This window comes from Mus musculus, chromosome 19, assembly GCF_000001635.26.
Source record: "Mus musculus strain C57BL/6J chromosome 19, GRCm38.p6 C57BL/6J".
Classification (NCBI taxonomy): domain Eukaryota; kingdom Metazoa; phylum Chordata; class Mammalia; order Rodentia; family Muridae; genus Mus; species Mus musculus.
The window spans coordinates 46,864,847-46,881,191 of NC_000085.6; the positions used below are offsets into that span (position 1 = coordinate 46,864,847).

Sequence of the window (16,345 nt, forward strand, 5' to 3'; positions counted from 1 at the left end):
GTGTGTGCTGTTTTAATCATGTTCACTCCCCCTCAGCCTCCTCCAGAGTCCTGCCTCCCTCTTGCTTCCTGCCTTCCTTTTGAATCTGCTCTAACTTTGAAAGTGGCCACTGAGCCTGAGTGCTGCTGTTTCAACTCTGTCAGTGGTGGGAGGGAAGGGAGAGAGGGGTGGAGCTTTCCATGGTCAGTTCCAGGGCATGTTTTGAGACTATTTTTTTCTACATCGGAGGGCCCGTTAAAAATATGTGGTCTTCTCTGCAGTGATGGCAACAGTAGATAATGAAATGAAAACCTGGTGGCTCTTATCTACTGCCAGTTCAGGGAACCCACCATGGGAGCTGCAGCCCAGCATCCGCAGTGCACTGATAGTTGAGACTCCTTGGCATCCGAGAGGGGAGTGGGTAGCTGTTCCTACCCTGCCTGGTGTCTGCCCTGAAGGACTTAAGGGATGGCTGTCATCTCGGGGGTGGGTATGGAATCTCTCTAGCCATCTTTCATTAGTCAGCAGACCAGGCCCCTGTGCCTTTGTGGGAGTCTTTGAGACCAAAAATCAGTTTCCAGATCTGTAACCCTTGTTCACAAACAGCCAGAAAATGAGACTCCAAATCTCACATCCTCCTGAAATTACCTAAAGAGCTTCTTGCCCTCCTACCTCATAGGGATAAACCCAGAGTGCCTGGGCATGGTTGGTGGGAGCAGTCTTTAGGAGTCTGTGTTTCTGTGGTTACTGGGTGAGGCTCCCAGCACAGTAGAGAGTCCTGTCAGGTTATCGGCCTGCCTCCTTCCTGAGAGGCCGCCCCGGGCTTCTTTCCACAGTCTGGCTCTGACTGCTTGGACTGGTTGATCACAAAGTAGGAGCTCACACCCACTTGCAGAGACCTGGAACACACAGGCTGTGTGGTCTGCAAAAGCAATAGGACGCACTGGACACAGAAGTCATCGTGACACAGAGGTCACTGTGACGCTCTGGCTCTGCACAGTTCGGTAGAGAAGCGGGCAGCAGCCATCTCTAGAAGTGGTATGCATTGGTGCTGTGCACGCCAAGGCTCTTCAGGACGAGAATATCATGGCACCTATACTACTGAGCACTTCCACCCTTTCCTTCTGTAAATGCTATCTTTGTTCCTGCTGCCACTTGCCTCTCTTTCCCTTCTTAAGGGCTCACCCCTCAAAGAGCCCTCCCTCCCATGTGCCAGGCACACTATTCTCTAGATGCCAACTTTAAAGGGCGCCTCAGGTCCTAGGAGGCCTTCTCCTGGCTGCTCCTCCTGATGCCAGTCTTCCTCCTATCTCACTTCTGCATAGAGGTGCTCCTGTTGGCCCAGCAGCTCCCTGTCAGAGTCCTTGTGCTCCCGTCACATCCATGTGGTGGCTGTCATTGCCAACTGTGCCTGTGCCAGGGCATCCTCCCTCACCTGGTTTCTTTGGTAAGACTTTTCTGTCAGCCCCTTTCTGGTTCCTGGCTTTCCTCATTCTGTCAGTCACAGGCGTCAGGCTGGTCTTTGTCTCTCCCTTCTTTCTGGGACCACCCTTCCCGTCACCTCTGCATCTCCAGCCCCAGCTCAGGTTGGTGCGAATCTTCTTCCTTCTCCGCTGCCGCTGGACCCTTTGCGGAAGACCTGGTCCTGGCTGGAAGTTGTCCTCATTTCTCAGCCTTCTGGTTTCCCCCAAGATGCCCATCGCTTAGTCCCTCAAGCGCACACTCCTGTGGGAATGGCTTCCTCCGTCTCCCTCCTTACCCTCCCTGAGAGTTTCCCTAACTGTGTCCCTTCCTCCCCTGGGCCTTTTCTCAGCACAGCCACACTAGCCTGGTCTGTGCTATCTTCCTGAACCCATGTCCTCTGCAAAAGCTGCCCATGTCCCAGGAGCCCTGTGCCCTCTGTCCCCTGTCTGTGCAGACCTGGAAGCCTGTCTGCTGTCAACCTGGGTTAGACCTTCCTTCATACCAGTGGGTCAGCCAGATCCTGTCTATCCATAAACTTCTCCAGAAAGAGTGTCCTCGTGCCAGAACAGGAAGTAAATGGGTCTCTCGGAAACTCTTCCAATCTTTGTTTCCTTGTGCTTGTCTGTGTGTGCGCGAGTGTAGGCACATGCATGCTGGTACCTGTGACAGCCAGTGGTATTTTCTATTATTGCCTTCCGCCATATCTTTTGAGTGATCAGCTGGCCAAATGACTGGCCAGTGAGCTCTGAAGAGCCACCTGTATCCATCCCTGCCAAGCACAAGGGTTTCAGATGTGGTGGGCACATGTCTCTCACATGGTGATGGAGACCCAAACTTGGGTCCTCGTGCTTGGTTGGCAGGCATTTATCAACTGAGCCTTCGTCTCGGCCTCCAGCTTTGAGAACAGTTTTTAGATAGGATGTCACTCTGCAGCCCAGGTTGGCCTGGAACTTTGTTATGTTATGTCACCTCCCTAGGGTACACTCTAGTCTGGATTACTGAAGACCCTTCTTTTTGCACACCCCCTCTGCCTCTCTTTAGGCACAGGAAACAAGACCAGACTGGCCTTGGGCTTGTAGCAATCTTCCTACCCCTGCTTTGTGAGCGCTAGGCCTGCAGGCATGTGCTTCCATGCCTGGCCATACTGTCTGTTCTTCATGGCATGTTCGGGTGGTTGCCTCCCTCACATTGGAATACAGCTCCTCTCTGCTTGTGGCTCCTCTCTGCTTGCGGCTCCTCTGGGTAGGGTATGGCTGCATGGCTGCGATGCTCTAACTCTTGCTCCTTTGCAGGTTGCTTTAAAATTCTGGGTTTAGGTGCTGGGGTGCAGCTGAGTGGCAGAGCGCTTGCCTGGAGGACATGAGGGGCAGGGTTAGAGCTGCAGCACCACACACAGTCGAAGATGGTTCATAGGGTCTGGCTAGGATTTCCCGTGCCTAAAGAGAGGCGGAGGGGGTGTGCAAAAGAAGGGTCTTCACTAATCCAGACTAGAATGCACCCTAGGGAGGTGATGGGATAGTTCATGTTCATGGGGTGGCAGGTGCTGAGGGCTGCTCTTGGATCGTCTGCTTTTCCCGGTTCCTCTTTCCCGACTTGGAAGGGGGATCACCTGTGTCTGCCTCCTAGTCTGGGCATTAGTGAATTTAAAGTGTGGTGTGGTGTTAGCCTGCGGGCCTGCCTTCTCTTCCCCCCTTTCTCCTCTCTCTCCCGTCCTCTTTTTTTTTTAATTTATTTATTTTATGTATGTGAGCACACTGTGAGGGCATCAGATCCCATTACAGATGGTTGTAAGCCACCATGTGGTTGTTGGGATTTGAACTCAGGACCTTTGGAAGAGCAGTCAGTGCTCTTACCCACTGAGCCATAACGCCAGCCCCCCCCCCTCCTTTGAAGGCCTCATAGAGTCCGGCTGGTCATAGGTCTCTGATACTCCTGCCTCTGCTTCACTGAGGCAGGCTTCCCTGAGAGCATCCTCAGCATTTGGCTTACCGCTGCTTTTCATTACCGAGGGCCCTTGAAGAGCTGGGGCTGTGGGGAAAATGTTAAGTGGGCCCACAGATACTGATCCCTTTATCGTTATTTCCAGAGGTCCAGCCTAACACAGTTCTCTAGTTTAGATGAATATGCCCGCCCCTTTATTTTCCAGAGCTTGTCTTTCTTGGGATCATTGGAGAGGAGTGTGGCCAAGCCCAGGGAGGACTAGCTTTCTGTGTCGTTGAAGCTGAAGTCACACCTTTTCTTCCCACAGGGGAAGGTGGAGGTGGAAGCTGGGAAAGAAGGCATGAAGTTTGAAGCCAGCGCTTTCTCCTACTATGGTGTGATGGCCCTCACAGCCTCTCCAGGTGAGTAGCCCCGGCATCTGTTTCAGGAAGACGCAGCCCTTCTCCCTCAGTCTCCCCTGAGCCCAGCATGAATCGGTTCTCGTTGATGCGCATCATAGAGACAGAAGCTGTACCCATCCCGGGTATACGCCTTCATAGGTCTCCACACCCAGCGAACACAGCTGTACACACTAGGAGAGGCAGACTATTAAGGCCTTAGTGATAGAGAGAGGAGAGAGTAAGCATCCTCCTCTGAATCGCTGTCCCCCAGAGGTCCCCCCTCACTTCTCGAACGTTGTAGGACACAGGATGTAGTGGGCTGACTCTGTTTTCCTCTGCCCGGGTTGTGCTGCCATGGTCATCTGGGCTCTGCGTGGGTGTGCTTCCTTCCCATCCCTACTATGTGCTTGCAGTTCCCTCATCTGATGGTTGAGCAATGCACTAAGGCCACCTGAGGCTACGGAAGAAGGGAGGAGTGCTGCTGCTCAGCGCCCGCCCTCATTTTAAATCAGTCCAGAGCCCCGGTCTGTGGACTGTGTCCCCACACTCTCAGGAGTGTGTCTTTCCCATTTACCTCCCTGGAAGTACTCTCAAGAGACATACCAGAGGTGTGTTGCCATGGCGACTGTAAACTCAAGGGATGCTAACCCTTAGATTAACCATCCGAAGGCTATTTCCTGTTAGAGGCACCTGCGGAAGCTGCGTGTCTTCTGTGGGTGTGTGCGCTGGGGTCTGCTGAGTTGCTAGTTAGCTTTAGAACTTTTTAGAAGCTTAGCACTTCCAGAAGCCTTGTGTCTGTTACATCCCCTCCCCCCCGGCCACCCCCCCCCTGCCCCGCCTGTTTTGGGAAGTGTTCCCTGGTCTCCATTCCAAGTCATTCTAAGTCTATCACACAGAGTAGCTCTTCTGGGGATTTTCCGTTACATCTCCCAGAGGCTGAGGGAGTTTGCTGCTACTGTTTGTCTAGAGAGCTGGCTGCTTGTGGTGCGTGGTTATGCCACCACGGGGATTGAGCAAGTTCTCTGAGAGTCTGAGGGGCCTGCAGGGGTGTCAGCACCCAACTTTGCTATTGCTTGCCTGCCCTGGCCAGGAGTAGATTAGGCAGGTAAACGGAGGTGCTGTGGTGCCACCTGGTGGCCAGAATACAAAAGGACATTCTGTACAAGGAAACATTTACAACGGCCAAAGCTAACCACAGTCCTTTTTAAAGGAAGGTTGTCAAACTGAAAAAAAAAAAAAATGTAACAGCAATGGCAACCCTTCAGGCAAGTTTGTCTTTGTGACATCTGTCTTCCCCTGCTGTCCCACGCAGCAGTGTGACTGGCATAAGGATGTAAGCGTTAAAAAGCCAGTAAGCTGTCAAGATTCCTTGCTCTCTCGTGCAGGCTTTGCTGTCCTAAGGGACATTGTCCCTGAGTGTGCACATGAGCCTGCGTGGTCCCTCCTAGAAGGTCTTTGTTATGAACTTGAAAGTGATCTTCCTTCCCACTGTGTGGTGACACTGAGGAAAAGCCCTTGGTGTCCCATAATATCCAGGAGGACACAATGAGGTGCTGTGCAGACAGTGTGCTGTGACCTTAAAATACAAGGGAAAGGTGGGTGAATGGCTACAAGTTCAGAGTCAGCGTAGTCTACACAGACCTTGTCTCAAAAGTGTGAAAACAGAACAACAGGAAGAAACATTATGTCACAGGAAGGTATTATCATTGTGACTGTTCTGGGACTATGTGTCTCGAGTTAGCGTAGGTTAACAGACCCCTATTTTTAAGGCATCTCTGTAAACTGATGAGAGCAACACACTTTTGCTGATGACTGGTTATTTAAACCTGAACACTAGCCTCGCTCACAGTGAACAGTAGTGTAGGGAAAATCCACGAAGAACAGGATAGCAAAAGGCTGGGAATGGTGGCCACACTAGTTCCAGCCCTTGTGAAGGAGGTGGGAGGACCATGAGGCTAGCCTGAGCTAAGTAGTAAGTTTGAGGTTAACCCTAGACCATAAGAGACCTTTCAAACCAACTGAAAAAAATAACAACAAAAGGCAGCAAAGAGCTGACCATTCACCAGGAGGCCCCCATCATTCATTTCAAAGGCTGACCTGGGTCTGGGGGTCTGTGTGTTCACTGAGATGTCCGATCAGTACAGGACATTAAGGCCTGCCTGTGTCTGCTCAAGAGGAAATCGCAGGTAAAGGTGCTTGCCACCAAGCCTGGTGACTTGAGAACGACTCCCACGTGTTGCCCTCTGTTCCCCACGTATGTGCTATGGCCGGCGCACATGTTCACATGTAAATGGAGAGTCAGCTGTCTACTGGGGAAACAGAGATGGAGGTCTGCAGTGAGACTGAGGCCAGAGTGGCCTACAGAACAAGTTCCAGGCCAGCCAGGGCTCTAGGTTGAGACCTTGTCCTGACACAAAGCAGTAAAATAAAGCCCTCAGTCCTTGGGACATGTGGGAAGGCATGCCCTGTCCCTCCTGGCCTGCTCTTGGGGTCTTCCCTGTGATGGGGCTAGTCTCCCATCAGAGTGAGCAGTGCTGAGCCTAACCTTTGTCTGCCATTCTCAGGCAGTCTGTACAGTTGCCTCTGCTCTGAAATCTGCAATCATCTCAAGCAACTCAAAGTATCAAGCCAAAATTATGAAACCAATAATACCAGTGAGTTGGGTAATCAGGGGCTTGTGAGGCCGCATGGTGAGTGAGCGCCGCAGTGCAGCGTGGGCCTATTCTTAGAGCCCCTACCAGCTGAGGCTTGGCTAATTGTGACTCAGACATTGAGAACAGCCTGTTTTGGAGCTGTGGACCTCAACTGGGTGTTGGAGGTTTAAGAACTTTCCAGAAAAGAGCACAAGGACAAGATTCTTCCCAGTGGCATACTGTTCTGGGGAAGTCATTTGTGTCCCTTCCTTTTATGTAACAGCAGTGGGCTTTGCTACTTGTGGGGTGGGATGCTCACGTTAGTGAGACAGCGTCCACTGCAGTCCCCTGGATGGGAAGATCTGTCTCTGCCTTTCAATGTGGTCTCACCCTGTTTTTCTCCATTTTCCAGTTCCTTTGTCCCTGTCTCGCACCTTTGTTGTCAGCAGGACAGAGGTGTTAGCTGCGGGCTCTCCAGGTAACTCTGCATGCTTCCTTTCTCCTAACCCAATCATTGATCCATTGCCTGCCTAGACCCTGGGGAAGCCTGGCCACCGGGCTGCACACTGTTTCCACAGCGCTGTTCCCAGCTTCCTGCCAGCCTGAAAATGCCAAGGCTGCTGCCTAAGATGGAGCTGTCCAGAAAACATAAACGACAGAGGTCTAGAAAGGAACTCTGGGCCAGGATCCATGGTGACCGGGCATAGGGAAAGTCTGTATGGTGGCTGCCTGTCCCACTTCTCATCCCACCTCACAGGTCTGGGCCTTGCAGCTCTGCCCCAGGTTTGCCCAGAGTCTTACTCGTCTTCAGCATGTTATAAGATGTGGAGTTTGCACTGGAGTCTAGACTGCTTTCCTTTCCCAAAGAATCAATTTGGACAGAATCTTGGGAGTGCATGAACTTGTCCTGGCAAATGAGAAAAGCCCATACTTACCCTAGTTTGGGAGTACTTCTCCTTCCCACCCACAAGTCCCCAACACACACACACACACATACACACACATACACACACACACACCACACACACACACACACACACACACACACACACACACACACACCACACACACACACACACCACACACACACACACACTGTGACCTGTGACTCTCTGCCCTCCTCAGGCAGATGACCCTGCTGCTCTGTTTGGGCTCAGTGCTGTGCACTTTCCTAACCAGCAGCTGATTACCCCCCAGCAGGAGAGCATGGCCAGGCCTAATACGCCCACTACAAAGAAAAGTTTTAATCTTTCTTTAATTAAAATTGCTTAGCCTTAATTGAGCTTGTTGTGGTACACACCTGTATCCCAGCATGCAGGATCGGAGGCAGGAGAGTTCAGGGTCAATACATAATAATATAGGAAGCTCCTGTCTTGGAGAAAGGTAGACTGTCAGACATCTGTGTGGGGTGATGCAGCTTTCCTGCGTTGCCCTTTTCCCATATAGCTCGTAGGTTTTAATCTGACCGATGCAATTTACATACAGTCCAACTCTATCATGCGCTAGAGCGCTGATACTTAGAGGAGCCCATGCTTACGTTGGAAGAAATTTAATTGTTTCCTTGAGTCTGCTGTCAGCCAGGTGTGGTGGCCACACCTCTAATCTCTGTGTTTAGGCTTAAATACGCAGATTGCCACGAGTTCAAGACCAGCTTGGGCTACATAGGGTGAGTTTGCAGCCAGAATAGCTAGAATAAAACCCTGCCTTCAGAACCCTACCATAGGGCTTCAGAGATGGTTCAGTTGCTGAATGCTAACTGCAGGAGGATGACGACCCGGGCACCAGCTCCCAGAAGCCAACCTAGTAGCCTGGTTTTATCCCCATACTGGGGAGGTGGAGACAGCAGGAACCCTGGGCTCACTGCCGGCCAGATGGGCCAAATCAGGGGGCCCCAGGTCCCAGGGGGTGACATTGTCTAAACAAAGTGAGGAACACCCAAGGTTGACCTCTGGCCTACACACACACATACACACACACATACACACACACACACACACACACACACACACACACACACACACACACTCTTCAAGTTTGGCATGTCTAAGCATAAGATATTCATTCACAGAGCTATTCAACTCAAACCAATGAGCAGAACACACACATGCATTCACGTGCATCCATGCATTTATATTTTTCTTCCATTCTTCACTCATGTTTGCTGATTGTATATGAAGTTGCAGGGATACTGAAGTTGATGCGTCAAAGCCCAGTACATCATCTGCATGCTATGTCTCCTTAGAATTGGAGCTCTCTTCACCATGCCTGCTCCATCTGGGCAGGAGTAGATAGGCCGGCCTGCCTTGAAGGTCCTGGCCCACGGGCCTGCTGCCATTGCAGTAACAATGATATCCTGCCCCTTCCAGAAGGTGCCTATGGTGCAAACGAGGCTCCGTTCATTATTCTGCCTACGAGTTTGTAGTCAAAAGAAAGGATTCCTAGGTAGGATAGAAAAAATAAACTGAAGCAAAAAGCCAGAAAAGCAAAGTGAGCCAATACTGAGAGGGGTTGTTTGTCTGCTTGGTTGGCTTTTGAGGTAAGGTCGTGGCCCTGGCTGTCCTGTGTAGACCAGCAGACCGTACCTCACAGGGATCCGCCTGCCTCTGCCTCCTGAGTGCTGGGACTAAAGGGGTGCACCCCCATGTCCAGCTCAAATGGTTTTGACTTTGATTTCGTTTTGTCTGGTTTTTGAGATGAGGTCTCTTGTAGCCCAGGCTGGCCTAACTTGAACTGACTATATATCTAAAGATGACCTTGAACTCAGCATCTTCCAGTCTCTGCCTCCCAAGTGCCTGGATTCTGGTTGGGTGCCACCAAGCCCAGCTAAAATTGGCGTCTCATCTTTCTTACTGTCATAAAACCTTGACATACAAATTTGATAGCAAAGCATGAGCCCAGCCGTGGGTGGAGCTTGCTCCAGCTTCTGCTCTGTGGGTCTGGGCTCTCTGGGCTCACTGCAGGTGAGTCTTCAGGGCCGCTGAACAGTTTGGTTTGTGGTGTATTTGGACCAATTTGCAGGTAGAAGTTTAGTCCTTTATCTCATGGATTTTGGGTAAAGGATGTAAACTGATTGCCCCACTCGGTGAGACATCCAAAGTACACAAGTAGCAACAGAACTCAGACGGCCCCGCTGCTGTTTTGTAAATTGCATTAGGAATGAATAACACGGTAGAGAAGGCTTCATGAGATCCTTAAAATGAAAGCAACTGCGAGTTAAGTCAGACCCAGGGCTGTCCCTGTCAGGCCACAGCAGGGTCCAGTGTTTTCAGCAGGAGGCTGGGACCAAGAGGAAGTCCATCCTGGAGGCAAGCATGCCCTTTCTGAGTGGGGACGCTCCTGCCTGCTGCTTTTGGTCACACCTGGGATGGAACACTGTGTGTCCTTCACCATTCTGCTCAGGTCTTAGACTAGTGAGAAGAGGCCAGATCCCTGTTTACATCAGAGTACTGTCTGGAGAGAAACTTTCAATAGTTTCTTGAGAAAACACACAGCTCTCATTGAAGAGTAGCAAACAACCACAGAAAACTGGTGAAGTCTCTCTGGCCCGTGGCAGATTGTCCTGCACTGTCACAAAGGTCCTAGTCTCCCATCTTTTTACAATAATTTTATATTAATGTTAAAAATAATTAAACTTTTATGACTACATTTTTTTGTGAGCAAAAGTTGAGTGTGAGTCTGTAGGGAACAGTGATTTCCCAAGGCTTGCTGTTTCCTGTCAAGAAGGCTTAGCAAGTGTTGCTGACCACGTGCTGTAAGCCCGCTCTTTCTTTACTTGGTGTTAAGATTTTAATCTTGTCCTTGAGATGCTGAGCAGTATTAAAGCCAGGAGGTGTGCTCCCAGGCAGTCATGTCAGGCCCGTGGCTCTGTAGGAGGAGTGTGGGCAATGGGTGGCTGTGACAACGGGCACAATAAGACGTTCATCACATGCATGTGCACATGTGTGTGCGTGCGCACGTGTGTACGCGGGCCCAACAAACCAATCAGAAAGCAGTGTTCACTAACTGGGAGTCTAGAAGAATCCAGGCTCTGACCCCCACCTGCCAAGGAGCAGTGGTCCTGCCACCCAGGTGCCTTGCCTTTGATACCTTGAAACCATAGAAGTAAACACTATTTTAGAAACCTATGCAGACAGAGAGAGAAATAGATGGGTGCGTCTCTATGAGTGCCAGGTCAGCCTGGTCTACATAGTGAGTTCCAGGCCAGTCAGGGCTACACAGAGAGACCTTATTTCAACAACAACAAAAAGCATACATACATATTTCATAGAAGAGAGAGCTTTATATTGTCTACTCTTTCTACTAGCTTTTTCAAAATATCTTCATACAACTAAACACACCCCTCAATTTTTAATTTTACTTTCATAAAATGTTTAAAATAATGATCTGTTGGTTTGACTTTTACACTGTATTTTACTAAGGTTCTCTTGCTCTTTACATTGGAAGTTTTGTTTGTAGACCTACAAAAAGCATAAAATCCTATCAGAAAAACATTAAATATATTAAACAAAAATACATGCAGAAACATACAACTTAAAGACCTGATCCAGGAGCGTGGTCTGGGAGAGGCTAGCAGGAGAGAGCGGGACATGTCAACAGGGCACGTCCATCCGGCACTCACTGGGTGTGGCGCTGTGCTCAGCGCTCTATCTTCCGTGAGCTGGGTACCACTGTGCAGTTTACAGAAAGGACTCTGAAGCTGGGCAGAGTTGGGTCACCGTTCAAAGTTCCGCTCTAAGAGTGCTGTTCTCTCAGGAGGTGGCAGGGACAGTAGGGGGCACTGTTGAGTCGGACGTTGACTTGTGGGAAGCCAGCACTGTGAGCTGTGTGGCAGAACAGGTGGAAGAGGGAGATGTGGCCTGGGAGTCCTGAGAGGAGTTCCCCAGTGGACACGGTGGTGAGGGTGGGCAGAGGACTTTAGTACCACTATGAAGAGAGGAAAGCTTCAGGGGACCGCAGTACTTCGGGGTCTTCAGCTGGTTTCAAGTTGCTCAGTGGCACTGTGTAAACCAGTCACTTGAAGTAAGAGGTAGGCTGTGGCCACAGTGACAGACTTTGATAGTTGGAGGGCAGGACCTGCCACAGGCTGGCTCTTTTCTGGGCATCTTTTAAGGGCTTCGGAAGATGGGAGCATGGGTCCCCTCTACCCTTGTGGCATTCTGCAATTCAGAGCCCATCTACTGTGCTCAGATGGCTGAAACAGCGGGATGAAAAGGCCTCCTCAGGGAGGACATGGGATCTATTATTTGGTTGGCTGATTAGTTTTTTGGGACAGGGTTTCTCTGTGTGGCCCTGGCTGTCCTGGAACTCCCTCTATAGACCAGGCTAACCTTGAACTCAGAAATCCACACACCTCTGCCCCTTGAGTGCTGGGATCACAGGGGTGTGCCACCACACCCAGTGGTATTTTACCTTTAACATAATTCATCGTTAAAGCTACAAGGAACGGGAGCTGGAGAGATGGCTTGGTGGTATGGAGAAGGCACTGCGTTGCTTTTCCAGAGGGATCCAGGTTCAGGAGGCTTGCTCCAAGGAGATCACTGCAGAAACCCATATCACCAAGACACCGAGCAGGCCTCTCAAGGGTTTCCTGTCTCCTAGCATGATGGTATACCTGAGCTGGCTGATGGCTAAGAGGCAAAGGAGACAGAGGGTCTTTGATAATCTCGTTTGGCTCCTGGACAGATAATGGAGAGCCTTTTATGGTCCTTGTTAGTATCGGGTAGTAGCGTCCGTGACCCGGGCCTTCTCCTCAGCCCTATCTGTGTACCTAGTGATGCTCCCCTCAAAGGCGGGTTCTCAGCTACTGAGCTTTGGCCTTTATACCCTGGTCTTGTCGCAGCTGAGCTGTGCGTATCTGTGGGAGAGATGTGTGGGCGCTGGTGGGATTGCTTTTCATTTGGAGCGAGCGTTCTCCAGCGGCTATACCTACAGTGCTTTAAAGGCCGCTTTCTCTCCCTTTTCTAGGGGAAAATAAGTCACCTCCTCGCCCCTGTGGCCTGAATCACTCAGATTCTCTCAGTCGGAGCGACCGGATTGACGCCATGACGCCAACCTTGGGGAGCAGCAACAACCAGCTCAGCTCTTCCTTCCTTCAAGTCTACATCCCTGACTACTCAGTACGAGCCCTCTCTGACCTACAGTTCGTCAAGGTGAGTGGGGAGGGCTGCACGGCTAGATCTGGCAGGTACAGCCACTTCTGACAGCTTCCCCTTGGCTGTCAAAACGTCCCACCTCCCTTCCTGGGCTCAGCGCAGGTTGAGAAACACAGTGACCTCTATTCCATCCCATGAGCCTGAATTAGCCATCTTTCAGAGACCCAAGCAGCTTTCGCTGAAGCTGATAACCATTTTTCTTGTCTCTGAATGTAAGAGGCCAGATGTAGAAATGGTTCTAGTGGTGAGAGCTGGCTGGATCTTGGCAGTCGGTGTGAACCTTTCAGAGTGGCTCAGTTTCTACTCAAGGATGATTCCTCCTAGAGCAAAAGAGTTGGGCCTCCTGGGGTATTCAGTGTGTGATACGGTATTAGGAGACAAGAGAACCTAAAAATAAGTTCTCTTGGTTTGTTTTCTGTGTCCTCTTCTGGCCCCAGATCTCCAGACAGCAATACCAAAATGCCTTGATGGCGTCTCGGATGGACAAAACGCCTCAGTCTTCAGACAGTGAAAATACTAAAATTGAATTGACTCTTACGGAGCTGCATGACGGCTTGCCAGATGAGACGGCCAACTTGCTCAATGAACAGAACTGTGTGTCACACAACAAGGCCAACCACAGCCTGCACAGTGAAGGCGCCATCTAGGGCCCCTCGGGCCCCCTTGTCCGGCCCTCCTGGACTTGGTCTGACCATGACTTCCGCTAGTTGAGCTTGTCTGCCATGCTGCGTCCTACAGCCTTGAGACCAAAGACTTTGCCCCTTTCCCTGGAAGCCGCGGAGGACGGCTGGGGGAGGGATGGAAACTGGACACGTGACATCCACAGCTGGGGCATGGCTTTCAAGAATTCGGAGACAAACTTCTTCCACCCAAATAGAATCATGTTTATTTTTTCAGAACCTTTTATCGTTTCTTTCATCCCTCAATTTGCATGAAATTTAAAAATTGTTTCATTATGTTTTTTTCCAAGAGATCATGTTTTTGTTTCTAAGTGTCTTTTGCAGAGTTTGAAGTTGGTCTTTCCAAGCTAACTCTGCTGTAGCCCCACCGTGTGACCCCGACAGGATGGACTTGCCCCTTTAACGGCCTTCCCTGGCCGTCCCCAGGAGGGATACCTTTCCTCTGTGCCCGGTGGGTGTCGCTGTCGAACTTGATGGATGAATGAAGAAAAATCATGTCACTGCAGAACGTGCCAAGTCTGTCGTCACTGTGGGTGTCGGCGGAAGCTGCAGGTGCCCTCTCTGCACGTAGTGTCCTTTTGAAAATATGATGTCTAACCCCATCCCTTTCCCTCAGGAAGGATTAATTTAACGTTTGCTTGGGGATGTGATCTTGTTCCCACCCTAAGGAATTTTTATCACCAAAATGAATGTTAATGAATTTTAAACCCATGGTTTATCATTGGCAGGAGGCAATGACTTCATCCCCCATTCCTGTAACCTCTGGTGGTCTGGGACATCAGCTAGCCCCCACCCCAACCCCTCACTCTTGCTAACCCAAGCTGCTGCTACAGGTGCCAAGTGGAAACCTTCCATGGGGCTTCTTAATGAACATGTGGTGGTGGCGGCTACAGGATGCCTCTTTCCTGCTGGGACTTGTGTATTATCTGAGTGGGGTGGGCAGGGTGGGAGGTGGACAATATACTTAGGTATTTCTAGACCCTGTTTCTAATGAAATGCCCTTCCTTCCATAGAGCCAAGTGCCCCTCCCATGTTGTCCCTGGGCTGTGGAGTTCAGCAGTGGCCCTGTTCAAAGGTGGCCCTGCTTCGGATGTGGCCATTGCCAGAGAGCCACCCATACAGCCAGAGTCAGTTTGACCCCAAATCGATTCAGAAACCAAATGTGTGTTGTGGCCATTTCATGTGTGTCTCTGTCTTACTTCAATACCAAATTTACCATGTGTTATGAAATTCACGTCAGCAGGTACTGCTTGGGTGGCTTCTTTTAAAAGGTTCCTTCCTTGCATTTGCTGGCAGTGCTCATACACTCAAATGAACTCCTGGCCAGTGTTCAGTGGGCTTCTCATTACCCAGGTCACTGCTGGAGAAGAGAGCCTTTGTGGGCCTGGGCTTCCTGCACAGGGAACCCTCAGGCTCAGCGCCAGCCTCCTCCTTCAGGTAGGAGGTCTGCTAACCCCAGGATGGACTCTGGGAGGGTGACATGTTGGGTTGGTCCTTTGTTGAATACCTGATGACTCTGAAAACTCTGTGCGTGTGCGTGTGCGCGTGCGCATGGGCACGGGAGTGCTAGGACTGGAACCCACGGCCATGTGCATCCTTGGCAGGTGCTCTATCACTGCCACACCCGCAGACCTTGGCTCGGGCGTCTGGTGCCATGCCCACTGACAGTGGGTAGTGGTCCTGAGTGTTCGGGTTGAGAAAGGCTGGCCCTTAGTGGAGGGTCGTTGAGAGTAGCTTTTAAAGGAGCTGAGTGACCTGCTACCGGTACCTAGCCTGCCACTTTGGGATGAAGTTCCTATCATGGGGAACCCCACACAGTGAGTACCCCCTTCTCAAACACATCCAGGTGAAAATATCATTTTAATAAGGAGCATATTATGTTCAGATGTAAGCTCTCTGAGTGTGGCCAGGGCCAGAGTCCTTCCAACAAGCTTCTAGCTGGCCCCTTCCCTGAGGCCTGGGGAGTCAGGAGCCCAGCCAAGGCTCTCTAGTGCTAAGTGTTCCACTCTGCTGCCCCTCAGGCATGGTACACCTCTGCCTCAGACAGCCTTGCCCCAGGAAGGAGCCTCTGGAAGAGAAGCACCTTGGGCCTCTCTGAGTTTTACTGTTCCTGGATCCTGGAGATGAAGGACTTGAGGGAGCTAGCTGGGAGAGCATCAGTCACCACCCGCTGCGGCAGCTAACTGTAGAGTTCTCTTGCAAAGAAGCTGAGGAGTGGGGTTCTCAGAGATCAAGACTGTGGCCTGCCAGCTTCGTGTTCATTTTCCATTAATGAACTAATTATCTTTGACTAGTTACTTCTATAATAACCAGGAATTCTGAATAGTTCCTCCATCGGCCGTAGTTTGAGCTGCTCTGGGGAGAAGTTTCAATCTTTAAACAGGGCTTGCGTCCGAGTGAACAGTGTTTCCAAGTCTCCCACTCCCAAGTTGACTCCTGAGGCAACTGGCTCTTTGCCCCTCTGAGTGGATCTTGGCTAGGAATGGCACATACCATCTCTGGCCTCACCTCATGGGCTTCCCAGCCAAGAGAGCCTGGCAAGTAGTAGAGTGGCCATGGTCAGGCTCCTTCCATGTAGCTCTGGCTTGGAAGCCCTCCTGCAATGCTGCATGTGCAAACATGGAGGGGAGGGGTCAGGCCAGACAGACTCAGGCCTCGGGAGTTCTGGGTGCTATGGGCCTGCCCCTATGCCTCTGCTGCCAGGCAGAGGACAGGACAGCATCTAGAACTGGATGCCTGTGTGCAGACACTGTCACTGCTAATGGGGGTCCTTCATTTACTGTTCTTTGTCCATAAGGCAAGTCCAAACTCTAGTAAAGTCTTAGGAGAAGAGAATCCTGATATTTCCACATGAGTATTGGGGTGCTAGTCAGCTAGCTTAAATTTGGGTTCCCAATTTGAAGGTGCCGCCTGTTTCATACTCTCTGTGGGCATAGTTGACCTCACGTGAAGGGAGCTGAGCCACAAACCACTTTCTCGTGTTATTCCAAGAAACGCGTACAGGTGTTCAGTGCAGAACTTCACACTGATACGGAACACTAACTGTGAAAAGTCCCCTCGCCATCCCCAGCTCTGTACAGCTAAAGGACCAGCTTTTCCAAATCTAGGAAAACATG

General features: G+C 50.7%; 1 protein-coding gene across 2 annotated transcripts in view; it reads left to right on the forward strand.

Annotated features, from left to right (window-relative positions):
• The window catches only part of Cnnm2 (cyclin M2), a 121,747-nt gene extending 108,013 nt beyond the window's left edge, over positions 1–13,734 (forward strand). The window contains exons 5-8 of one of the 2 annotated variants that reach the window (NM_033569.3): positions 3,692–3,785; positions 6,810–6,875; positions 12,362–12,546; positions 12,987–13,734. In NM_033569.3, the coding sequence (NP_291047.2) occupies positions 3,692–3,785; positions 6,810–6,875; positions 12,362–12,546; positions 12,987–13,196 (555 nt within the window). In that variant the 3' untranslated portion in view covers positions 13,197–13,734. The remainder of the gene's footprint in view (positions 1–3,691; positions 3,786–6,809; positions 6,876–12,361; positions 12,547–12,986) is intronic. The other variant, NM_001102471.1, reaches the window with a different exon arrangement.
• The last annotated feature ends 2,611 nt before the right edge of the window (positions 13,735–16,345 follow it).